The sequence below is a fragment of the Arachis hypogaea genome, chromosome 2, assembly GCF_003086295.3.
Source record: "Arachis hypogaea cultivar Tifrunner chromosome 2, arahy.Tifrunner.gnm2.J5K5, whole genome shotgun sequence".
NCBI lineage: Eukaryota > Viridiplantae > Streptophyta > Magnoliopsida > Fabales > Fabaceae > Arachis > Arachis hypogaea.
This window is the reverse complement of record NC_092037.1, coordinates 92,110,257-92,137,024: the sequence shown is the minus strand read 5'-3', so window position 1 is coordinate 92,137,024 and position 26,768 is coordinate 92,110,257. Positions and strand designations below refer to the sequence as shown.

At 32.1% G+C, this 26,768-nt stretch overlaps 3 protein-coding genes across 4 annotated transcripts; all 3 read left to right on the top strand.

Annotated features, from left to right (window-relative positions):
• Window positions 1–4,744: 4,744 nt before the first annotated feature.
• Window positions 4,745–6,875, top strand: LOC112751104 (uncharacterized). Of its 2 annotated transcripts, XM_025800150.3 has the most exons (4): window positions 4,751–5,039; window positions 6,031–6,231; window positions 6,318–6,376; window positions 6,562–6,875. In XM_025800150.3, exons 1-3 carry the CDS (start codon window positions 4,929–4,931, stop codon window positions 6,369–6,371), a joined length of 366 nt encoding a protein of 121 aa, XP_025655935.1. In that variant the 5' UTR covers window positions 4,751–4,928; the 3' UTR covers window positions 6,372–6,376; window positions 6,562–6,875. The 2 variants fall into 2 exon arrangements, with proteins under 2 accessions (XP_025655942.1, XP_025655935.1); XM_025800157.3 differs by lacking the exon at window positions 6,318–6,376 and having other exon boundaries at window positions 4,745–5,039.
• Window positions 6,876–12,913: 6,038 nt separating this feature from the next.
• On the top strand, window positions 12,914–14,438 carry LOC112751096 (PRA1 family protein B4). Its single transcript, XM_025800138.3, has one exon. The coding sequence runs from the start codon at window positions 13,362–13,364 to the stop codon at window positions 14,055–14,057; it is 696 nt and encodes a 231-aa protein (XP_025655923.1). The 5' UTR covers window positions 12,914–13,361; the 3' UTR covers window positions 14,058–14,438.
• A 5,636-nt stretch (window positions 14,439–20,074) lies between these two features.
• On the top strand, window positions 20,075–23,307 carry LOC112751088 (probably inactive leucine-rich repeat receptor-like protein kinase IMK2). Its single transcript, XM_025800126.3, has 2 exons — window positions 20,075–22,267; window positions 22,432–23,307. Exons 1-2 carry the CDS (start codon window positions 20,374–20,376, stop codon window positions 23,040–23,042), a joined length of 2,505 nt encoding a protein of 834 aa, XP_025655911.1. The 5' UTR covers window positions 20,075–20,373; the 3' UTR covers window positions 23,043–23,307.
• Window positions 23,308–26,768: the final 3,461 nt, after the last annotated feature.

Sequence of the window (26,768 nt, the reverse complement as noted above, 5' to 3'; positions counted from 1 at the left end):
TATTAATCACAATATTAATATATAATAAAAATTTGAAAAAAAATAAAAATATAGATTAAAAAGATAATGAATAAAAATTTAAAACTAAATAACAAAGCTAAAAAATATGTATATAATAATAATATATTATTTCTGTGAATAATAGTACGGATTTATTTTTCAATTATATTTAGTTATAACTTTAATGTATTTCTTATAATTTTTTATTTTATTTGAAACATAGTTATTTTATTTTTTATAAAACAGAAAGGTGGAGAGAGATAGAAAATGAAAGAGAAAAGAAAGAGAAAAATAAAGAAGAAAGAGAGATAAAATTTTTTAATTTTTGAAAAAAATATTTTAATTATAATAAAAAATATTTCGTGACATAGTTTTTTTGTCAAATTAGTAATATAAAATATAAACTAAAAATTATACGTAAGATGGAAAGGATAGAGAGAAAAAAGAAAGAGGAGAGAGATAGATAAGATGATGGAAGAAAGGAGTTTATTAATTTTTGAAAAAATATTTTATCTCAATTTTAATGATAGAATATCATGTGGCACATTTTGGTTGTTAAATTAGTAATATAATATTGTTATATTACAATTTTAATTTTAATATTTTAATTTTCATTTTAATTTAATTATATTTAAAGAATGTTATGTTACATATTTTGATTGTTAAATTCATAATTAGTTATTGATAATGATATATAAAAAATAAAGTGGGTGAAAGAATGTGACAAATAGAAAAAAAAGGAGAGAGCAGAGGAGATAACTACTAAATTTTGGTAAAAAATATTTGATTCCAATTGAAACGAGAGAGTGACATGTGGTATATTTAGTTGTAAAATTAGTAATATATAATATATATCTAAAATATCTAAAATTATTTTATATAATATAGTAATTATAATTTTATACATGTAATATTTATAATTATATATTTATTATATTTAAAATTATATAATTATTCTAGCTATAATTAATAAATATTATCTAAATTGATTTTTATTGTCATTTAAATTTTAAATTTTAAATTTTAAATCTTAAATTCTAAATATGAATAATTGATATAAATTATAATAAATAAAAAATTAAACTTTATTTAATTGATAAAGAGTGCAACACGTTTTATTTAATAAAATAAAATTAAAAACAACTCCTTAATCTAACATTTATTTTTGGAACTTAGTTTTTTTTCTAATGAATCAATATCTAATTTACAAAGGACTTTGGGAATAACAAAAAAATTTTGCTTTTTTTTTAATTTTTTAATTTTTCTCAAATCTATTTCACGTTGGCAAGACATCCAAGTTGTTGGATCACAAAAAGATAAAGTTATCACGGCAATAAATAGGTACAAATTACTGTACTTACTTTATTGTTAATCCTTATTAGCCCTTCATTAATTCTTTCTAATGTTAATAGAAACTGCCACATATTATTTTTTTATTGACAAGTTAAATATTAACTACCAGTAACACTATTCTTGTGGCCACCAAAAACATGACTATATATATATATATATATATATATATATTATTTAACTCAATTTTAATATATATTTCATATAAATAACTAATTTAATAATTAATTTTTAATAAATATATAGAATTACCCATAACTATAACTATTATGGAAAACAGAAAATTGTGATAATCAATTACTTCCGTGCATTCACTTTAATAATTATATTCAATTGTTAGGTATAATATAATTAAAAATAATTTATATTATTATTGGTATAATATCTTGTAAATTAAGTAGTTATTATCCAATTGATGGTTAGATGGATGGAATTAATTATTTCTAATTAGTTAAGTTTATATTAATTAAAAAAATTACCAAAAATTAAGTAAGCATGAAATTATGGATAAAAGTCCAATTTTAATATATAATGTATGTAACTAAATATCAATATATTATCCATATCAGTACCACCATACCTCTATCAATCACTCAATCTACTACCTCCTTCAATAACCCAGAAACAAACAATAAAACCCCACAAACTAGAAATAGCTTGCACATGCTTATAGATAATAGATCGTCATGGTAGGTTAGGTTTAAAAAAATTGTTAAACCTATGCGATAACATAAATAAAGGATTTTTTTTCATAATTTTTATGAAAAATATTTATTTTTTTCAAACTCGATTTTGAGCTTTAATTATCAAAATGCACGTTTTTTTTTTGTAATTAGGACAAATTCGCTGTATCCTCCGACAAAATATAGGCAACATGACTTTTTTCTTGTTTCGAAAATGTTGTCCAACCTCAAATTCATTTTTTGGATTCTCTTCGAGCCTCCCTATGTAAAGGACTAATCGGACATCATTGCATCGAGGTTCAACCTAAAGAAGTGATCCGCACGGTCATACGGTTACGAAATAACTGACTGTATCAGAGCAATTTCTGTGTCACCGTAATAATTCATCTCTTCTTCTTCTTCATCAGGAATTTCGGCTGGTTCTTCTTTGGCATCGTCTCCATCGTCGGGGTTAACTTCATACTGATCCATCGTTGGATCCCTTACAGCGGAACCCTCGTGACTTTCAACGCCGTCATCCAACTCAGCATTGCCGACTTCAACATTAGACCCTTCTTGATTACCTTTAGGAGCCATATTCAGATCCACCATCGTTCGTCTAATATTTCGTCTAACAGGCCCACCCAACGGACTATCGTCGACAGTATCCGCAGACGATCCTCGACCACCCAAATCGACAAAGAACACAGATAACTCCAACAGATGAACATTTGTCCAGCGGTTGTGCCAAGACTGTATAAGATGTACGTGCTCATCGTCACGTAGACGATACCCGATTCAAAAGACCATAAAGTTTTTCTCACAAGCGTGTTCAAGTAAATATACTATCAACAAATACAATACATCTGTGACATACCTTTTATAAATTAAACTACCATCTATTTCGGTTGGATATCTGTAGTAGATTTTTTTCACCTTCTTTGTCTCTTGCATTTCCACAGAAAGTAATATCAGATTCTTTAACAACTCTAAACTGTTGATTTCTGCTGTCAGATGGGTAAATATCGGTTGGTTTGATCTAAAAATGATAGAACCTTTTTTTTTTATCATACATCATTTCTCCATCGTAATGAATAGATAACACTAAATTTCTTGCCATTGTAAAAAAAAAAAGAAATGATCAACAACCAAAATGATGAGAATAAAGTCGGGTGCTAAGCTTCATTATCTAACTAGCATTTATGGTGGAAACTTTGCCTAGAGTTCGCCAGGATGTGCAGTGAACTTTATTATATATTATAGAGTTCACCGAAGAGTGTGACGAATTCTGTATAAATCATACAGTTCATCAGGGAGTGCGACAAACTCCATAATTTATATAGAGTTCGTCGGAAAATACGGCGAATTTGTCCTAATTAAAAAAAAAAACGTACATTTCAATAAATAAAGCTCAAAACCGGATTTAGTGAAAATAAATATTTTTCATAATTTATTATAGAAAAAAATCTTATAAATATATAAATAAATAATTTATCCTCTAATTTTTAAAGAATATTAGAATAAATTGATTCGTTTGAATGAAAAAAGTAATTTTTTTAAATAAGATATTTTTATTAAAAAGTCAACAATACTTTACTTTAAAAACATAAAAGAAGTTTGTAATATTTAATTTTTTTTAGAAAATATGTCTAATTGTGAAATAATTTTTTTATTAAAAAATATTTTTAAAATAAATAAAAAATAAATACTTTTTTCCAAAAACTAATTTAAACTGACCGTAAATCAAATTTCAAAAATTATTTGATCAGACATTTAGTTTTTATTAAATTTTAATTATTATATTAATTTATATTTTTTATTTTATTAGACAAATTAATTTTATTTTCAATTTTATCAAAAAATAAACAAATTAATATCCAATATTATTCAATAAAAATATAAAAGTGTTTTAGAAATTAAAATTCTTAAATCAATATTTTGTATAAAAATAAATAATATAATATAAAAACTGATTTATATAAAAAAGTTAATAAATAATTTGATAAATAAAATTTGCTAAGAACGGAAATGATAATAACAAACATTTGGGTAAAGAATATTTTTATCTTTAATATTTTTAATTTTTTTAAAAAATATTCTTAATATTTAATTTCATTTATTTTTATCTTTAACGTTTTAGATTTATATCAAAATTGTTCCTAACAATTATTTTAATTTTATTCATAAAATTTTACATAAAATTAATATTTAAAAATAATTTCAACACCAGTAAAAATATTAAAAATAAAATTAAATATTTAAAAAAAATCATAAACATTAAACACAATATATGGCTAAAATTTTTATATATGAATAATTTTAATGTGAAATACAAAAGTATTTGATCATTTTGGTGTTTTACACAGTTGTGGTAGTAGTACAAAACGTCACTGACGTTTTGTAATAAAAAAAATTTTTGATCATAAAAGAACAAAACGTCGCTGACGTTTTGTTAAAAAAATATTATTTTAATTAAAAAAATACAAAACGTCACTGACGTTTTGTAATAAAAAAAATTTTTTGATCATGAAAGAACAAAACGTCGCTGACGTTTTGTTAAAAAAAATATTATTTTGATTAAAAAAATACAAAACGTCACTGACGTTTTGTAAATGGCCATAGTTGTGTTTAACACACAGTTTGGTTCATAATGAAGAATTTCACCTCTAGTAATACAATATTAAAAAGAAAAAGTTCCACAATATATATATATATATATACTTTACCTATTTACCATAAAAATTTCTCGGAATGATATCATAAATCATAATACTCAATTTATTTGTTTAAAAACGCCCATATTCCCGAAAGAGATTCTGCTGCGTTGCGTTGTAACTTTAAAGGGTTTTTTCATTTGTTCTTCTCTTCACTTGTTCAGTTCAGCGCTAAGCAGGAGAGAACAAAGAAACAGAAACGATGCCGTGCCTCAACATCTCCACCAACGTCTCCCTCGACGGCGTCGACACCTCCTCCATCCTCTCCGAAGCTACCTCCACCGTCGCCAACCTCATTGGAAAACCCGAAGCCGTTAGCTTCTTCTTCATTTACGATTTCTAGATTTATTTTTTGTTACTGAACAAATATAGGTTTGAATTTTTATGCGTTTGTGATGTGATATATTATATAGATGTTTCTTAAGTTTTACCTGCTTGAAACTTCTATGGATTATTAGGTACTTTTCCCCCCTTATTTGTCAATTGAATTATTAGTGAGGTTCTAGGTTAGATGCTCTTATTTAATGAAGATAAGGAATATGATAACTTATACCTAGGTTAGAAACCGGCAAACTGCAATGTGTTCAAATATTGGATTGTTTTACTTTACTTATTTTGTGACATTAGGGTTTAGAGCTTATTTGGGTGCCATTTAGTTGTTAGAAAAAGATTTTTTTTTAGTTTTAGTGTGTTTTGCAAAATTTTAGTAGTAAAAAATAAAATTAATAGAAAAATAAAAAATAATTTTTTAGAAGTTATAATTTATATTTTTTTAAAAAATTTGTTACTTTTCTAAAAGATTTTTTCGTAAAAGCTACCTAAACAAAACCTTAGGGCCATGAATTTACATGATAAGCTGTTTTCATTTTTTAGAAGATTTGGTCTCATTTTTTATTTAGTCTTCTATTCTAACCATTATAGTTGTGTAGCATAGTTGTTTTTGTTTCTTTTCTTCTTTCTTTTCTTTTTCCTTTTTTTAATATCCTGTATATGAATATTTGCTAAAGCTTAGTTATATCTTAGCTCCCTTATTGATGAATCCATGTGCCATTTATTGATGGTTGTGTAAGGTTTTTATTGCTGCCAAGCATTTTGAATCATCTCTGTTCTTGTCAACACCTTTGTCTTGAAGTATGCTTCAGCTAGATGTTGGATCAATGGTGTTTTGGGGTTACTTTTCAAGTTGAAAGTTTTCATTTTTGTCATTTTCAACATTTCTTTGTTTTTGGTAGACTGATTTCTTGTTCTGCGCTATTTGCATTGTCCTAAAGCCTTAAAACTTCACCGTGTTTTTTGATGTGCAGTATGTGATGATTGTACTGAAAGGGTCAGTGCCCATAGCCTTTGGTGGGAATGAGCAGCCTGCGGCTTATGGTGAATTGGTGTCCATTGGTGGTCTTAACGCCGATGTGAACAAGAAGCTTAGCGCCGGAATTGCTTCAATTCTTGAAAACAAGCTGTCTGTGCCGAAGTCAAGATTCTTCCTGAAATTCTATGACACCAAGGCAAGTTTCTAAACTCCTCTGTTGCCCTGAAAAGAAGGGTCATTGCCCTGCATGCTTTTCTTATTGCATTCTTCGTTTTTGTTTAGGCGCATCAGAGTCAAGAATATGCACAGTGTTTGCATGCTTTACACCAGCACTAGATCATGTAAAAATTAATCCTTACTGTTACACTGTTTTTGTATACCTTTTAAGCTGCAAGTATTAATTATCCGTGTTTCCTCTTGACATCAGCTATCCTTGTTCCGGTCTCTACTTTTATTCTTGATATCCTGTCTATCTATTTCAGTATTTTTCTGATATCCAAATCTTAACGCATTGTTACTTTGTCAGGGTTCCAACTTTGGATGGAATGGGTCTACATTCTGAATTCCATGATCCTTTTGTTGTGGTGCCTTGAACCTGTTGGAGTCTTTGAACTGTCACCTCTACTATTATGTCAACACTTGATATTTTATGTCATGTTATAAGTTCTCTGCATTTTTGTTTGCCCCATTTGGGACATCATGCAACTGTAAGGTGATTAACTGAGGTCAAATGAGGGTTCATAAATGCTTATGCTACATTTTGTACTAATACTATTTGGCACCACCAGAAATGAATGTGTTGATGATGCATTACGGGTTAAACTTGAGACCCAGATGAAAGCCTTGTGTTATTTAATCTGATATCGTTATGGTACTATGATATAAGTAGCAGGTTTTTGTTTATCTACTACAATTTCATGGTTATGCTCTGGTAATTTGGTCACAGGGATAGGCTGTTAAGCTATGCAGTCTTTGCTCTTATATTTGAGTAAGGTTTCATGTTTGTCGTGTTCATTTTGCATAGAATATCTTTTTTTTTTTTTTCTTTGGTCAAGTGGATTGGACAGCCCCCAATCCTAGGCATTACACCCATGTTTCACACACACACAACACACTCACACACACTATCATGGGTATCATGGGTTCTTAAACCAACAACCAGCCTCAGCTGGGATTTGAACCCGGGTGCAGCGTTGCATAGAATATCTTATCCATTCATCTATTACTATTAGATTGGATGCGGTTCTAGCAGGATTTACACCCTGACTAACGGTAGATGATGAATGAGTTGGTGTCTTAAAGGCCAAAAAAGAAAGTTATGCCTAGAACAATATTTACTTGGAAGTTGGAACCCTTGATAGTGGGGACAAAATGATAGCCTGATGCAAAGCATTTTGTGTTGAGCAAGATCTGGGAAATGATAACATTCAGATAGTGTAATGTAGGAATTTTAATCTAATGTCAGCATCAATGACTGATTCTACTACTTGAATTTATGATCTTAAGATGACACGGAGATAATTCAATGGTTATTTCAAAGCGGCTTTTCTGTTGATAGCAGGAATAGTAGGGAATAGGGATAGTGGTTATGCATAGGACGTTAACTTTTGCATATTCTCTCCGGTTGCAACAAGCCAACAAGTGATGTTGCCCCAATTTCGCTGCTAAGAACAAACTTTTGTATTCACATTTTCTTCTTGAGCATGAACGTTGTCTCACTTTGTTGGTACCTAAATCATGTATGGAATCAGTTTTCCACTATGCTTTGAATATTTTTACTTTAGAGTCAAGATTTTATTTTCTTGGTCATGAGAACCTTGGGTTTATCACCATACCGAGTTTATTCTTTTGCCCTTCTCTTTTCGGTTTGGTGTAGAATTTATTGTCGTTTAACTAGAATTTAGATTAAAGATTGATAAAGTGATAAAGTAGGGAGTTAATTAATAATAAATATGTAATTCTCATTATATGTGAATTTTATTATCTTAATTTAAGAGTAATTAACCTTTCATTTTAAAAAAACTTGATCCTTTAACTTGAGCACTAGTGGAAAATTAAAGAAGTCAAAGTCATATGTTTAGCTTTATCTCTTTTGTTATGATGGACTTCACAACTTCTAATTTATTCGTCGCGGATCTGAACTCCATTTAAAAGTCTGCCACTGGTTAATGGATTGTTGCATGTACAAGGCGGAATTTGAACCCCTGACACTTGCTTAAGCGGATGAATGAGCTAACTACTCGACCAATTGGTTATGTTTAAATTAACATTAATTGTATAAGGTGTAATTTGGGCTTTTCATTTGATATGATTGCCTTTTGTTGGGCTCCACCCTGTATCAATGGAAAAACTATGGCGACCATCTGACAAAAAAAAAAAAAATAATAAATATATGCTGATTTCATGGTTGGCAAAATGAATTTAATTTATAAAAAGTTTTATACAATCATTAAATTAGAATTTTTTTTTTTGCATTTAAGATAGATTCATTTATTAAAAATGAAAGAAAGAGTAAAAACTTTACACATAACCATAAAAAAGGGAATCTCCTAAAAATCATTAACATTAACACAATATAATATAGCAATTGAGCCATAATGTCTTAAAACTCTAATAGCAAATTCCTCTTGCAATTGAGCAGCGCCTTAAAAAAATGCTTGTTGGAGTTGAATCTTTTCTCCAAAAAATAGTTGATTTCTTACCTTTCATGTTTGCGAAAGAACAATTACAGCAAAGGAGAGTCTTCGAACACCATTCAATCCTTTGTTCAGCATATCAACAAGTTTCAGCCATCACCTCCAAAATTCATCTTCTTCAATAATCGGTAGCAACCTTAGTAGACCAGAAACACCCCATATATTCAGTGCATAGGGGCAAGTGACCGAACAGTGCACCGTCGACTCTTTCATAGATTGACAACGTGGGCATTTTTATTGGAATACTTTATATTCTCTGCTTCAGGCGTTGACAAGAAGGAAGTCCATCATGCAATTTTCACAAAAAGAGCTTGACTTTGGGAGGGTATTAGAGTCCTTCACTCCTTCATGAGCTATCATTACATTGTCACTAATGAGTCTATCTTTTATAAAGGCACTCTAGTTTTCGCTAATCATATTATTCATCATTTTTTGTAGTCAGTGCACCAGAATTTCAGAAATGATTTTGTAGAAACACTAGTCAAGCTTATAGGTTGTACCTAAGCCACAGTTGTAGTATTAGGAACTTTAGGAATAAGACAAATGTGCCTATGGTTAAAAGCCTTGAGAATCCTTCCTCCCGAAAAGAAACTATGCATTGTTCTGATCACATTTCTTTTATCATTTTCCAAAGGAACTTAAAAAACTTGGACGTGAAGCCATCATCTCCTGGTGTAGAGAATGGATTTATAGAAAAATACAGGCTCTTTAATTTCTTTGTCTGAGAGTGGTTTGGTGAGCATTCTATTGGTTTCATTGGAGATTTTTCTTTCCAAGTCTTTTAGTTCCATCTCGGTTACCTCGGATTAGAAGTTTGGAAAATTTCCTCAAAATACGCCTAAGCTATGGTAACAATTTTAGATGGTTTTATTTCCACTTCATGATTTTCATCTTCCAGCCTATTAATCTTATGGCCAATTAATCTTATTCTTCTTACTTCTTTGCTGGAATTTAGAGTGGAAGTACTTCATGCTTCTATCACCCCAATTCAGCCATTGAACACGTGATTTTCTTTCTATCTCTTTTCATTATCATAAACATCTTTTAATTTTAGTCTCCGAACATCTAATAACCTCTTCCTAACCTGCTATTCCCAGTTCTTTCTCCTGTTCCAGCTTTGTTTTCAACTTAGAGATTCTGATTTGCAAGTTAGCGGAAATAAATTTCTGTCATTTTACTAGCTAATATCTATAATTTTTGAGTTTGCAAAAAAGAACATACATAGTCTTCCCTTATTTCTTCTTGGATATTGAAATTAGCAAAACTCTTGAGAAGACTAATTGGAATAGGCCTCCTAGGTTTTAAATTGTCGTTGCTTCCTCCAAACATTGAACCTTGTTCTCTTTCTAAATTTCTTCTTTCCTCGTAATCTGATTTGCCCTTAGCCAGCATCCCACTCCTCTTCCTTTGTTTCATAGCTAACTATACCACAATAGTGACAAAAGTTTCATATTTTCTCATATCTCAATTGCAATTATGTTATCTTCTTATTTCTCTCTACAATCTTGAGAATTCTGCAGAGACTTTGTAATTTCTAGGTCAACTTTAATCTTTGCTATTTTCTCTTCTTTCTTTCTCATGTAGACAAAAATTCAAATCCAAGATTTTTTCAATACACTTTTATTCTTCTAGCACAATTTTTTCGTTTTGCAGTGTCTTGAAGGACTCCATAGTTGATTTCTAGGGATGGCAATGGGTAGGGTAGAGTAGAGTTTGGATCCAACCTGAACCCTACTCGCGAGTTGAGAATATCCCAATATTAACCCTACCCGCTCTTAACCTGTGGGTACCCAACCCTACCCGTGGGTTACAAAAAAGATACAACATTACTATATAACTTGATGATAATTTAAAATAAAACTGATTTTTTTGAGTGGCTAAGGATCTTTTACATTTAGTGAGAAGTTTTTGATTTAACATTTACCTAAAATATATTTTTATATAAGTATATAACATATACATATATAGAGTGCGGGTTGAGACTCAACCCACACCCTATCCGACTCGCACAAGAACCTTATCCGCACCCTACCTACCTGCTGCGGATCGAGTTGGGTACCCGTGAGTAGGGTACATGTTACCACCCCCAATCATTGGCGGAGCTTTGTTAGAGCAAGGGCTCCCAAAGTTTTTGTAAAAATATTAGTAATTCTACTCTAAAGAAAATAAAATTAGTTTGTTTGATTAAATTAATATACTTTCAACTTATGTATTTGAATTTTATGTCCATCTTTATCATTCTTTCAAATTTTTTATCGTATCCTATTTGACATAATAAATAGCATATATTTAAATCAACAACAAGTGATATATCTTTAAATCAATGTTACAAATTAAATATCATTATAGAATTAACACTAAATTATATTTAGCTACTCATATAATTTCATGCATTATTTTATTTTTAAAATAATAAAAATTATAATATAACTAATAGTAATATTAGTTATTAATAAAAAATATTATTTTATTTTTAAATCAACTTTACAAATTTAATGCCATTATAATATAACACCGTTTACATTAATAAATTTTGATATTTTTATTTTATTAAAAATTTAAGATTTTATTTTGTTGTATTATATTATTTAATTTGTAATAAAAGTAATAATAAAAATAATTAATCTTAAAATTTTTGAGAAATAAATATTATCAAAAATAAAATTAATTGTATATAATTTAAATAAAAAATCAATTTTTTAAAAAGAAAAATCAATTTTTAAATAAAAATTTATTTTTTTAAATAAAAATAGATTTTTATATGCAAAAATTAATTTTTTCATGTAAAAACTGATTTTTTTATAATTAATTTTTTATTTAAAATCAAATTGACTTATTAATCTAAACAAAAAAATTTATTAATCAAAATTAGAATTATTTTTTATTAATCTTAACCATATATAATCCTACATATTAATAATAAATTTAAAAATAAAATAATTATATATATAAATTTTATTTTAATATAAATATTATTATATAATATTTTATTAAGATTTCTGACCCTCTAAAAATTTTTTTCAAGCTCCGCCACTGCTCCTAATGATTTCAGATTGAAACTTATGTAAATTCTTTCCCATCTATTGGCATGTCTTCCTCCCAATGTTTCAGATTCAAGATATAGTTCTTGAACAACTATGGCACACTCTTTTCAACCCTTATAACGTCCACCTCATTGACAAAGAAGAATTGAAATATATTACTATTTTCATCGTACCAATGCTAAAAGTTTTGTCTGCTAATAATCTTTTGATAAGATTTTTAGAGCAAGTTTCTATCCTCGTTTATGTATCAGTATTATCATATTAAATTACTTCCTCTTGTTCTTTGCCTCTCTTATTTTTTTCACTATTAAAATTAACAGATATTATTGCCAAAAGATTAAAGCTTAAAAAATAAAAAGAAAAAACTAATAATAAGAAACTACACTAAATGAAAATAATGATTACTCTCTTGTAAAGAGTAGGAAGAAAAAACTCTAGGAGAGGACAAATTTTGTTAATTTAAAATAGGTCAATTTTTTAAATTATCAGGATTTAATTAATTTTTTAGTTTGTATAATTTTATTAAATTTAGAATTAATTTTTTATATTTTTTAATTAAATTTTTATATTATTTTAATTTTATAATTAGCTCTTTATTAGTATAAAAAAATATTAGAATTAATTGAATATTTTTTTAAAAATAGAAAATATTCATAATTAAAAATTTAATTAAATTTTTAAGAACATGTATTTTAGGAGAATATTCGATTAATTGTAATGTTTTTAATATGAAAAAATCTAATTACAAAATTAAAAATAATATAGAAATCTAATTGAAAAAATTATAAAAATTTAATTAAAAATTTAGTAAAATTATAAAAACTAATAAATAATTAAACTTAAAAATTAATAATTTTTTTAAATAAGATATATGATTAAATATTTACATAATTTTTTTTACAATCAATAGATTACATAAAAATCAAATTTCTACTATGATTTTTTTTTTTTTATCGAGGTTCAAGAATCAAGACGCGACTCATGACAAGGATAGAGTTTAAAGCGTCGTTAATTTACTTCTAAACTTTTTATTCGCTTCCTGTGTTGTAAGCTAATTAAGGTCTAAATTATACCCAAAATAAATTTCAGATCTAAGAATAAATAGTAACATTGTGACCATTGCTTCAAACCTTAATATTGAAACTACTATAAACGTGCACTGATCCCATTACCTGGCTCTTTCCTTTCCCATTCTCATACTCACCCAAAAATTAACTAATCCCTCGAATTAAACATCCCAAAATAAATAAATGAAAAAAAAAAACAAAAATCCCAGACTAAAATAAAACACCTCTATAAGAAAACGCGTTCGTGACCACAAGAGGATGACGACGAAAAGAAGGAGCAAAACGCAATTATTTTGACTTGAACCCTTCTCATAAACGACACTGCGTTTTCTCCTCGTTGGTGCATTCCGAACCGTAACCATTAAGCAAAGTTAAAAACTCTATTAACCCCTCTTCACATTTTTCTTATATTTATCCCCAAAGCCCTTTTTCTCTCGCAAAATTCCAATAACCATTCTCTCTCTAAAAACCGATTCCTCCCCTTTCTCACTCTAAACGGTTTCAACAAACCCCACAACGATGTCGTCCACCGCCCCTCCCGTCCTCCCAATCTCCAGCCACCAATTATCCACTCAAACAACCACCGCGCCTACAGTCGCATCGGCGGTTTCCGGGCCGGAGTCCGCCTCCTCCACCGCTGCTCTCCGCTCCTTCATCGGCCGCCTGACGGACTCCCTCCGCCACGGCCTAGACCAACGCCGTCCGTGGGCGGAGCTCGTGGATCGCACCGCCTTCTCCAAGCCGGAGTCATTCTCCGATGCCACCGTCCGTGTCCGCAAGAACTACTCGTACTTTCGCGTCAACTACTATGCCGTCGTGGCGGTGATTCTCGCTGTCTCGCTCCTCACGAATCCGTTCTCACTCGTCGTCCTCGTCGGCCTCCTCGCCGCATGGACCTTCCTCTACCTCTTCCGTCCCTCCGATCAACCCGTTGTGCTCTTCGGACGCACTTTCTCGGACTTCGAGACGCTCGCGATGCTCTCTGCATTAACTGTCTTCTCTGTGTTCCTCACCAGTGTTGGATCTGTCATCATCTCCGCGCTCATGGTCGGCGTCACCGTCGTGTGCCTCCACGGTGCGTTCCGTCAACCAGAGGATCTGTTCCTTGACGAGCAGGAGCCATCGCAGGCCACCGGTTTCCTCTCATTCCTTCGCGGTGCAGCCGCCAACGCCGCCGTCGCTTCCGCCACCTCCGCAGTGCCTTCCCGCGTTTAAACACGGTAATGGTGTGTGTAGCTTGATTTCTGATCCGTAGAGATTCGGAGATCTGGAAGCTGAATCTGTGCTGAGGAAAAATATGATTCAATTTTTTGTTTTTAATTTTTTTTCAAATTACTTTTATGTGTATTAATTGACAGATTTGAATACAATAGGGTGAATATGCTTAAATATGTATGGATCTTTTGTTTAATTTTTGCCTATTCGCCGTTAATTTCGTTGGATCTATGAATTTTGTTAAGCTGATTCATTGATTCTTGGAAATCTTGAAGTGAAATTGTAGCAGGAATTCTTCTTTTAGGAAAAATAAAATGAAATACTTGATCTGTATTCTTTGAGAAGTTTGATTATACATAAAGTTGAAATTTGAATAGCAAATGTAATTTGATGGATCTCATGAATCAGGTTTTGTTCTATAAGTTTGTCATTTCATTGAACTACTGCATCACGGATTGACCGATCTAGTGTTATTTTGATTTCAGTGCAATTTTGCCTTCTGTGTATTTCTGATTTGATCTTATTATCCACCATTGTCGGTGCGTCGTTCATTGAACGACGCGTGTACTTCTTATGCTGCTTAGGATTTAATCCCACAAGATACGCATCGGTGAAATTGGTGCTCCGTAAGTGTCCCAAGTTTAGGAAATTGAATCTTCAGTTTGATAATTAATGGATGTCATATTACATTTCTAATAATTGTTTCAATTTGAAGCAAAGTTGCAATCTGATTCTATCTGAATCTGCATCGTTTGTTTATGATGCTCTAGCTTCTAGTTATTCATAAGGTCTTGCTAAGGAATCAAAGTGATAATGTGGCTTCTTCATTAGAAATCATCATATGGAACTGAGTCCTTTGAAATCAATCTAACGGTTAATGTTGGATGAGTTGACACACCGAATTCATATTATGCTCTTCATTGGCAACAGTACATTACAAGATTGAAGAACTGGGCTTAAGTCCTAAAAATTTGCATGAGTTTCATAGTTGATTAGGCCTCTTATGGTTTGGGTTCATGTTAAATTGGTAATTGATCAGCATCAACCTTGCTACTTCCGGTTAGAAAAAATCTAGCATGTTCAGAGAATTGTATGTGCGAGGTAGATATTGCTATTTGTTGACTGGGTCTATTAGTCCTAAACCATCTTTCTAATCTTCTAAATTAAAATTTTTTAGAGTTTTATTAAATTTTTTTATATTTTCAAAAGCAAATATATATTCAAATTTTCTTGGGTTTAAGACACATGTGAAGATTATCAAATGAAAATATTTTTATAAGAAATATATATCGTTGAAGATTCTATGTCCTTGGAGGTGATGCCAACAGCGGAGGAAATTAGGCAGGCAGTATAGGATTGTGAGTCTTCGAAGGCGTCAGGATGTGATGGGTTCAATATGAATTTCATTAAGCGATGCTGGGATGAGATTGGGGCAGAATTTACGGGAGCTGTTATGGGGTTCTTCCAGACATCCAGGCTACCCGCAGATTCCAACATCACGTGGGTGGCGCTGGCCCCAAAGTTCACGGGTGCAAAGGAGATTAAAGACCTAAGACCCATTAGTATGGTTGGGTGTGTGTATAAGGTCATTTCGAAGGTGTTTGTGCGGAGGATGAGAGCAGTGATGCCAGGGCTGGTAGGGGAGACTCAGAGTGCCTTTGTGCAGGGTAGGAAGATTCATGATGGGGCCCTCATAGCGTGTGAAACGGTTCACTGGCTTAAAAGGACTAAAAAGGAGGCAGCTATAATTAAGCTAGATTTTCAGAAGGCATATGACAGAGTTAAGTGGAGCTTTGTGGATATTGTGCTGGAGAAGATGGGGTTTGGGCACAGGTGGAGGGCATGGGTTATGGAGTGTGTGACCACAGCTTCGATGTCGGTTATGATTAATGGATCGCCATCTAAGCCGTTTAAAATGGAAAGGGGCTTGAGACAAGGTGACCCGCTTTCTCCCTTCTTGTTTGTGCTGGTGGTGGATGTTCTGCATCGAATGGTGGGTGAGGCAATTCGGAATGGGCGTATTTCTCCGCTGATGGTTGGTCGAGACAGTGTGGAGCTTTCACACCTACAGTTTGCTGATGACACTATCCTATTTTGCCCACCAGATGATGAGACTATGCAGACAAGCGGCTGCTGCGATGGTTTGAGTTGATGTCAGGGCTGAGCATCAACTTCGATAAGTCCAGTTTGATCCCAATCAATTGTGATGAGCAGTGGGTGCATCGTATGTGCATGTTGTGGAGTTGTAAGGCAGGCACTCTCCCTATAAAATACCTTGGTATTCCCTTAGGAGCTAATCCAAGGTTGGTTAAGACCTGGAAGCCTATTATTGAAAAGGTAGAAGAGAAGCTAAGCTTGTGGAAAGCTAAGGTGCTAAATAAAGCGGGAAAGCTGATACTTATAAAATCAGTCTTAAACAGTCTACCGGTGTATTACCTGAGTTTATACAAGATGCCGAAGGCAGTGGCTGCAAAATTGATTTCCTTACAGAGGAGATTTCCGTGGAGTAAGGAGGATGGGAGACAGGACATGGCATTGGTGAAATGGGAGTTGGTGCAAGCGCCTAGGAAATTCGGTGGGCTGGGAGTTGGAGATGCTATGGTCCGTAACACCGCACTGTTATTCAAGTGGTGGTGGCGGTTTGCCAAGGAAAAATGCCCTTTGTGAAAGAAGGTGGTCTGTTCCTGTAATAATTTGAGACCGAATGAGCTTCTATACACACAAGTGTTGCCTACTAGAGGAGGCCCGTGGAAGGATATTTGTCATCTAGAAATCCAGGAGCAATCTCTGAGAGATAAGCTGATTACCGGTCTGACTATGGAGGTTGGTGATGGACGAAGGACTCGGTTTTGGGAGGATGGTTGGTTGCATTGTGGCTCCTTGAAAGATAGGTTCCCCCGGCTCTTCTCTGTTTCAAACCAATGTGGTTCGGTTATAGGGGACTGTGGGTTTTGGGATGTGTTAGAGTGGATTTGGAACTTCCAATGGAGGCGTGAACTTTTTCAGTGGGAGTTAGACCTACTAAGTCAGCTACATGAGGTTTTGAGGCCTGTGAGGTTAGCGAATAATAGGGAGGATAAAGTTGTGTGGAAATATGATAGACTTGGTATTTTTTTTACTAACTCGTTTGTGCATGTATTACAAGACGGAATGCTATCAGAGGATGTAACTAGTTAGAGCTTCACAAAGACCATTTGGAAAGGGTTGGTTCCATCAAAAGTGGAGCTGTTTGCGTGGTTTGTACTAGTAGGCAGGGTGAATACTAAGGAACGGCTAAGTAGGATCGGGATTATTAGCCAGGATGATAAGAACTGTATGCTATGTAATAAGGATGTAGAGCAGGTCCATCATTTGTTTCTTGACTGTGAATTTGCTTGGTAGGTGTGGAGTGCATGGATATCTATATTTGGCCGGTACTGGGCGGTTCCGGAGCTGGTGAAGGATCATTTCTTAAGTTGGACAGATGAGCCGCGACGAAAAGACGATCGGAAGCAGCGATTGAGGTGTTTCTGTGCGATCATTTGGCACATTTGGATGGAGCGAAATAGGCGGATTTTTCAGAATGAGGGTAAAGGCGTACAAGATATCATCACAATGACCTTCCTTAGCTGCGACGAGTGGAGAGGTGTTTATCCCTAGGGTTGTTGATGGCTATGCCGGAGATGACATGGGATTTTTGTCTCCTTGGTTTAGGCGTTGTTATTTGCTTGATGTTTTCTGTTGTTTGATTCTGCATGCTCCACCTTAATGTGTTGAGCTCTTTTACTTTAAAAAAAATATATATATATCGTTGAAAATTTTAATTTATTCATTATGTATTTATTAAAGTAAAAGAGAAAAAAATCTTTATGGTTTAAACTTTAAAGAGACATCTAACGTCCTTAGTTCCCTTCCTCTTCTAAACTCGAACCTGATCTCACTTTCTTAAGAGCTATGAATTTTAAAAGGAGGAGTGCTAGGAGAGTGGATCAGCAAATTTTATGATTTGTAGTAATTAATTAATTATTATTAATAACTAATTTGGGTTGATCGAGTGGTCAGCTCACTCGTCTACTTAATTAGCTATTATGGACCTTAAAATCTAGATCACAATTGCGTGGCCTCACCTATTAATGCAACCAATTTTTTTTCTTCATGCTTTTTATGGAGAGGTCATATATAGAATCGGTATTTTATTTTTGTACTTAAAATAAATCTGTACTAAAATTTGGGATTTAATTTTGTTTCTATAAAATGGGGTCAGCTTTCAGTCACATTAAACTCTTTTTATCAAGGAAAACAACGGTTTCTTGGTGCTCACTTATTCATCATATTGGTCTAAAATGTTGAAAAACATAAGGACAATTATTCACCGGACTTTCGTTGTAACTTGCGACTATGACAACGAAGGATGATAATTTAGTTCTTCCTAACATCATGATTTTTCAAAGGTTCTGCTGGGCATTGGTGCCCCATTTACAGTTCATGTATAATGATGCCTCCCTCAACTCCATGCATCTCCATAAAGATGAATTTTATTTTTGTTTTTTCGGTATAATACAAATCATTCATCTCGCAAATAAAAAAAATACTTATGATAAAATTGTCCTACACTAATATATGTCTAATATAATTAGGAAAGCATCTTTTATTGTCGTTAGCTACATTTTTATTTAATGAGCCTTACCACATTACATTATAAACAATTAAGGGTGTTACTGTTGTTTAACAATTAAAATTAAAAATTAACTATTAAATTAGTATGTATTTGTATATAAATAATTTATTTTTTATGTGTAATATAGTTGCTATTAAATATCTTTTATCTTTTGTGTAATACATATACATATTTATTTTTAAGTTTGACTAATTTATTTCAAGTTTAGTAAGATTTTAGACCGGATATAGCTTTTTTATTTTTATTTTTATTTTTTTTAATATTCAATAGTTCAAATTAGAGACACTGGATTACTTGAAATTAACACTTACTTTTCTAAACTTTTTTTTCAAATTTTAATATGATGGAATTGTATATTTGTATTAGTATTTTACTGATATTACATGATTAAATCATTTTATGAATTAAATTTTACTAAATTGTTCTTATAATTTATTGATACAATAAAAATCAATTTAAAAAAAAGAGAAAATACATAAAAAAATTAAATTAAACTTAATTATTATAAAATAATTTATTCACCTAATATGTTCTTTAAAATTTAGATAAGAAATATCCAAAGAAAAAAACCCTAACATAAGGGCAAATTTGGTAATTAACTAGTTTAGCCTACGTGACACACTATGATGCACGGATACGGACACAAACATAAATACTAATACGAAACACGGCACGACACGACATGGGACACACGGACACATAAATTTTAAAATCTTATAAGATATATATAAAATATAAAGTATTTTTTAGATAAATTACAATGATATTTTGATATTTTATTAATTTTAAAATATAAATAATTTTTAATTATTTTTAATATTTTTAATTGTTAAAAGTATTTAAAAATTTTTTATTTTAATAAATAATAATATATATTATTTTTAAATTTATTTTAAAAGTATTATTAAGAATAAAGTTGAACATGATGATATTTAAATATGTTTAAGTTTGTTATTTTTTTATTTTTTATTAAAATATGATTAGATACTACAGACACGATACATGTCGAACAAATATCGATAAATATTGTATCAGAACTATTGATGCTTCTTAGGCGACACAGTTTTCCTATACCAAATTATTAATGATGATCACACTGATCAAAACGTGGCAAAGTGGCCCCATCGTTTTGAGGATCACATAATCCATCCAAAACCAAATCCAATGAAATGTAGCCGTTGGGAGTCACCAAACCAAACCTTAACTCTCTTCTGCTACATTGGTCTCTCTAGGTCCCAACCCAACCCGTTATTTGTATCTGAAAAATTCAGATATATATGATATTAATAATAATAACAATAATGTTAATGTTAATAATGTAAACAACCATATAATATAACCAGTAAAACTAGCCGTTAGCAAATCACAGAAGAAAGAAAAAATAATGTGTACCCTTTGACTCATTCTACCACAGGAATCAATAACAATAACCCCACCCCCCATCTTTTCTTCAATCACATGCATTCATCAGAAACCGTACTCCATCTCCTTTTAACACACCCTCTCACTTTGCTCTTCCTTCACCCCTCTACATTGCTTTCTTTCTTCCTCTTCCATTGTAATACTAAACTAGCTACTACTCTGAACTTGGTCACAGAAAGTGAGAATTTTTGTTTATAGACACAAAAAAGAAACCAACATAGATTGTTTCTTTTGTTCATGGAAACCAATAGTTGGCATGTCAAGGGTTTCCACGTTAAGGGTAGTAGTAAAGATTCAATCTTTTTGGCCATTTTCATGTTCATTCATGTTTTGGCTTCTACCATTGAACCTGTTGCATGCCACCTGTATGATGGAGTGATTGTGACACAATCAGATTACCAGGCCTTAACGGCCATCAAGCATGAGTTCATTGACTTCAAAGGGGTTCTGAGGAGCTGGAATGACAGTGGTATTGGTGCTTGTTCTGGTGGTTGGGCAGGTATCAAGTGTGTCAATGGTGAAGTCATTGCAATTCAGCTTCCATGGAGGGGTTTAGGCGGAAGAATCTCAGAGAAAATTGGTCAGCTTCAAGCACTCAGGAAGCTGAGTCTCCATGACAATGTTCTTGCTGGTTCTGTCCCTTTTTCTTTAGGATTCCTTCCAAATCTTAGAGGTGTTTATCTCTTCAATAACAAGCTTTCAGGTTCTATTCCTCCTTCTATTGGTAGTTGTCCAATGCTTCAGTCTTTTGATGTTAGCAATAACTCACTCACTGGTAACATCCCTGCTAGTTTGGTAAAATCAAGTAGGATATTCAGGATCAATTTGAGCTTCAACTCACTTACTGGTTCCATTCCTAGGAGTTTCACCATGTCTCAATCCCTTACTATTCTTGCCCTCCAGCACAACAATCTATCTGGTTCTATACCAGATTCTTGGGGTGGAATGGGAAAGGGAAAGAGAGTTCCCCAACTTCAAGTTTTGACCCTTGATCACAACCTCATTTCTGGTTCCATTCCTGTTTCTCTGAGTAACATGGTTTTGCTTGAAAATATTTCTTTGAGTCATAACCATATTGGAGGCTCTATTCCAAGTGAGCTAAGTGCACTTTCAAGGCTTCAAAATCTTGATCTTTCACATAATTCCATCAATGGAAGCTTCCCTGCTAGCTTCTCCAACCTTTCTTCTCTTGTTTCATTGAATTTAGAGGGTAATAAACTTGAGAGTCATATCCCTGATAATTTGGACAGGTTGCACAATCTTTCAATGCTTAACCTCAAGAACAATAAGTTTAATGGCCAAATCCCACCAACAATAGGGAATATCTCTGGCATTAGACAAATTGATGTGTCTGGGAACAAATTCATTGGAGAAATTCCAGACTCACTCACCAAACTAGCAAATCTCACTTCATTCAATGTATCTTACAACAATCTCTCTGGTCATATCCCTTCACTCCTCACCAAAAGATTCAACTCTAGCTCTTTTGTTGGGAATCTAGAACTATGCGGTTACCTATCAAAACCATGCACTTCACCTCCACCTTCAAATCTTCCAGTCCAAACACCAAAGCCTTCTCCAAAGCCACATCATCACAGAAAGCTAAGTACCAAGGACATAATCCTCATTGTAGCAGGTATTCTCCTGTTGATTCTGTTACTCCTGTGCTGCTTTTTGCTATGTTGTTTGATCAGGAAAAGGGCTGCTTCAAGTAGAAAGGGTGCAAAGGCAACATCCAAGGCTTCAGCATCTGCAAGGAGCGTTGAAAAAGGTGGTGCTGGTGGTGAAGTTGAGTCAGGAGGAGAAGCTGGAGGAAAACTTGTTCACTTTGATGGTCCATTTGTGTTCACTGCTGATGATCTTTTGTGTGCAACTGCTGAGATAATGGGAAAGAGTGCATATGGAACTGCATACAAGGCCACATTGGAGGATGGTAACCAAGTTGCTGTGAAGAGGTTGAGGGAGAAGAGTACAAAAGGGCCCAAGGAGTTTGAGGCTGAGGTTGCTTCACTTGGCAAAATCAGACACCCAAATCTCTTAGCACTCAGAGCTTATTATTTGGGTCCAAAAGGAGAGAAGCTTCTTGTCTTTGATTACATGCCAAAAGGAAGCTTAGCATCATTCCTTCATGGTAAGTAACATCTTACCAAATTGAGTTTTTGTTTATTATTAGTGAATGTGAATGAAGGTGTTAGTTTAGGAGGATCTCAGAAGATTAATCATTTATCTTCAAAGTAACATTCCATTTTAAATTCAACCATTGATTATGGTATTAATGTTTGTCAATCTATGCAGCTCGTGGGCCGGAAATAGTGATCGATTGGCCAACAAGGATGAAGATAGCAATCGGAGTCACACGTGGCTTAAGCTACCTCCACAACCAAGAGAGCATAGTCCATGGCAATCTCACCTCAGGGAACATACTCTTAGATGAACAAACCAATGCACACATAACAGATTTTGGACTGTCCAGGCTAATGACAACCTCGGCGAACACTAACATCATTGCAACAGCAGGAAGTCTAGGATACAATGCACCAGAGATATCAAAAACAAAGAAACCAAACATGAAATCCGACGTATACAGCCTTGGAGTGATCATCTTGGAGCTCCTAACTGGGAAGCCACCTGGGGAACCAACCAATGGAATGGACTTGCCACAATGGGTGGCTTCCATAGTTAAAGAAGAGTGGACTAATGAAGTTTTTGACTTGGAGCTCATGACAGATGCACCAGCCATAGGTGATGAGCTTCTCAACACATTGAAGCTTGCCCTTCATTGTGTTGATCCTTCACCAGCTGCTAGGCCTGAAGCTCCGCAAGTTCTTCAGCAATTGGAAGAAATCAAGCCAGATTTGGCTGCTGGTGATGATGATGATGATGGAACTCTCAAGACTGCTGAATAAATTAAAAGTTTTTTTTTTAAAATTTAATTTTGAATTAGTAGAGAAAGGTTCTTTCAATATTTCATTCTTTATTTATTTTTTGATTATTTTGTTTTTGGTGAAATTTGTTGATTCTCAGTGTATGTACATAATCAAGTGAGGAAGTATGCTAAGCAGTTTTGTATTGAATGTTATAGTGGTGTGATGACAATATGATACAAGAAGCTATTGAATGTAATAGTTAATTTATGTTTTGGATATAAAGAAAGTTCTTTCTTATTTTGTATACTGAGGAAAAAAAAAACTAATACGGTAAAAATTTATCCCTTTTGTTTGAACCTACAAAAAAAAGAGAGCTAAATATAATAACTTAAAAAAGAAAAAAAAATGGAATATCTTCGGGAAGAGGCTAAATTTATCCATATATATATATATATATATATATATATATATATATATATATATATATATATATATATATATATATAATAAGTTAATAACCGAGATATTATAGCAATAAATAAAATAAAATAAATGAACACATGAAAGTATAAATATACTTCAAAGGAATTGACATTACACAAGTGTAAATGAAGAAAGTAGTTCCTCACTAAACTTCCTAAGTAACAGAAAACCAAAATATATGTTTAAACTTTTTTTTATATCATTCTTAAATTGATAATATTACTGTTATTTTAGAGATTTTATTTTTAATATAAGAATAAATTGACGACAAAATTTTATTAAATTTAAAGTAATATTACAAAAAAAATGGTAATATCCACACCAATTATATTATCTTATACTACATTTGTATATTTTTTATTAGAATTTAATTTCCAATATTATCATAATAAAAAAATTTTTATACTAATAATTAAGTATTACTATATCCGTAGAAATAATTAATTTTTAAATTTATTACTTAAAAAATTATTTAAATATATAAATCTGATCGAAGGAACGTTTAAAATTTTTTATACTATTATACTATTATATATCAAAATTAAACTTTATTATTATCAATTTTTTTCTTATTAATTTGTATATTTTTCATTTTACAACAATTATACAAAGAAACTTAAAAACAAAAGAGAAAGTAACATAAACATTCTTACAAAATAACTAACCAATAATGATCGAGAGTTTTAATCTATTCTGCTAATTATCCTCTTAGTACTTCAAAGAATAAAAACTTTAAATATATATTTCTTTTTAAAAACATCAAAATGATAAAAAAATCAAAACTTTTTTATTTTGAAGTTAGGATGATGAGTTATATAATTCTCAATATTTTTAATTATAAATTAGTGCACGCAAGGTCTTAGTTAATGATAATAATCTTTGTCTTGCAATAATAATAGATGAGAATTTTTAAGTGGTTGCTCTGAGTTAATACCTGAAACCAAGGTAATATGAATCTACATGTAAGATCTAGATTTTTTTGAGTGAAGATTCTGACTCGTTTGCTGGTCAAGTGGATCTGTCCGACGTGCTCGTCTAAATGGTAGTGGGAGATACCTACAAGGACTTTAATACTTAAGTTAGCAAGAATTTTAAATAGATTTAAGTGAATTGTGATTGAAAAATACTTGAATTTGATGGAGTATTTATAGAGAGATATGATGACTTTGCCATCACTCCTATGCTATTTTATTTACAGTAATGGGCTATTTCACTTCTAGTTTTTGGGGAGTTATCGTATATTACAGTAGTAGATGAGTTGTGGATCAGCCCATAAAGTGGTGCTTGACAAAATCTTACTTGTCATACAAGTCAAGTTGGGTATGAATTGTGGAGCTCGTGCCTAGAGTAGGTCGGGATAAATCTGTATGCTTGTCTGGGCCCACATGATTCGGATTCTTTTGTTCTAAAGAGATTAGAGTAACAATTTTTTGCTAAGGCATCATTTTGGTAGCATTTGGAAGAGAGATAGTGACTGAGAGACAAAGACTGAAATAAGCTTCAGTATTATGTTTGGGAGACAGAGATTGAAATAAGAATCATAAAGAATAAAGTTGAAATTAATTCATTGAAATGAGGGTATTTTAGGTATAAAATATTATTAAAGTTTTAGTCTCTGTCTTAAAAAATTTTAGTCTCTTGTGCCCCACTTTTTAGAAGTACTGAAATACTAAAATTTTAAAAACAGAGAGTAAAATTTTAGTACCAGTCTTTGGACCAACAAACATGATACTGAGTTCCAGTTTTCTAGTCTTCGTCCCAGTATCTCAAAACAAACGCTACGCATGGAAAGAACTAGGGGTGTTCAGATCCAAACCGCTCCAAAAAAAAAATGCGAAATCGCACCGATCCAAATCGAAAATCGAAACAAACCACTCAATTTTAGATGTTTTTGGATTTTGGATCAATTTTATTGCGGTTTGGTTCAATTTGCGGTTTCACTTTGTACAACCAAACCAAACAGAATCGAACCGCATATATAATAATAATAATAATAATAATAATAATAATAATAATAATAATAATAATAATAAGACCCTTAGTCTTTAGTTCGTTACTGTACTGGCTTACTCCCTTATCACAACACTGCACACATTCCATTTTTCCCCAAACAATTATACAAACCCTAACCTAAAGAAAGGGCAATTTACATATATAAATTGAATGGACGAATTGTTTATCCAAATGCAACAATACAGATTTCATTACTTATGTGTCCTGAAACAAGTTTATGTAATCCGTGGAACCCTCCCACGTTTTACAAATTGTATATAAATCGTGGAAACCTCCCACGATTTTTCAAGCTCCCTTCTTCATAATCTGCGGGAAGAAACCACGGTTTTCCTATAGTTTGATTCCTTCATAAACCGTGGGAGGTTTCCACGATTTATATACAATTTGTAAAACGTGGGAGGGTTCCACGGATTAAATAAACTTGTTTCAGGACACATAAGTAATGAAATCTGTATTGTTGCATTTGGGTAAACAATTCGTCCATTCAATTTATATACGTAAATTGCCCCTAAAGAAACCCCTTTCTTCACTTTTTAGTCACTTATATTCGTATCTCACACCTTACTCACTCTCACTGTCACACGCTGACGCTGTCTGTCGCCTCTTCTTCTCAATGATATCTTTTGTCGCCTTCTCTTCTCAGTGATGCTACTACCGCCTCTTCTTCTCAGTGACGCCGTTCGTCACCTCCTCTTCTCGGTAACGCCACTACTGCCTCTTCTTTTCGGTATAATTTTTACTTATTTTTGTTAATTTTGTTTTCTTTTGGAAGAATTTGTTCTTGTTTTTGTTAAACCTTATGTTAAATTTTGTGTTGTTCTTATTATTTTTTGATAATTTGTTCTTGTTGATGAAATTTTGTTAAACTTTGTATTAAATTGAGTATTTTGTTCTTGTTGATTGAATTCTGTTTTTTTTTTATCATTTGCAGATTTTATATTTGTTCAGTTGATTTTAGCTTCTAATTTGAAGGAAAAAAATGTTAGCTTCACATCTTGAGATAATATTTTTATTTTGTAATGTGTATGTTGGTAACAAACTAACAATATGTTGATTAATTGAGAAAAATATTAAAATAACATAAACTGATTAACTATTCTTTGTTATCACAGAATGTTAAAAAAAGTGAGCCAGAATTCACCAGTGCTACTGCTACTCTATTCATTTTTGAATCAGTTAAATCTTTAAGACAGTCAGAGTCGATACCGCGGCCACAGCCGCAGTCGCAGCCATAAACTCAGACACAAACACAGATGCAGATGCAGCCGC

Coding starts and splice junctions, on each gene's coding strand:
- LOC112751096 (XM_025800138.3), top strand. CDS start 13,362: ATGTCGTCCACCGCCCCTCCCGTCCTCCCAATCTCCAGCCACCAATTA.
- LOC112751088 (XM_025800126.3), top strand. CDS start 20,374: ATGGAAACCAATAGTTGGCATGTCAAGGGTTTCCACGTTAAGGGTAGT. Junction 22,268..22,431: donor CTTAGCATCATTCCTTCATG/GTAAGTAACATC, acceptor CAATCTATGCAG/CTCGTGGGCCGGAAATAGTG.
- LOC112751104 (XM_025800150.3), top strand. CDS start 4,929: ATGCCGTGCCTCAACATCTCCACCAACGTCTCCCTCGACGGCGTCGAC. Junction 5,040..6,030: donor TCATTGGAAAACCCGAAGCC/GTTAGCTTCTTC, acceptor TTTGATGTGCAG/TATGTGATGATTGTACTGAA. Junction 6,232..6,317: donor TGAAATTCTATGACACCAAG/GCAAGTTTCTAA, acceptor GTTTTTGTTTAG/GCGCATCAGAGTCAAGAATA.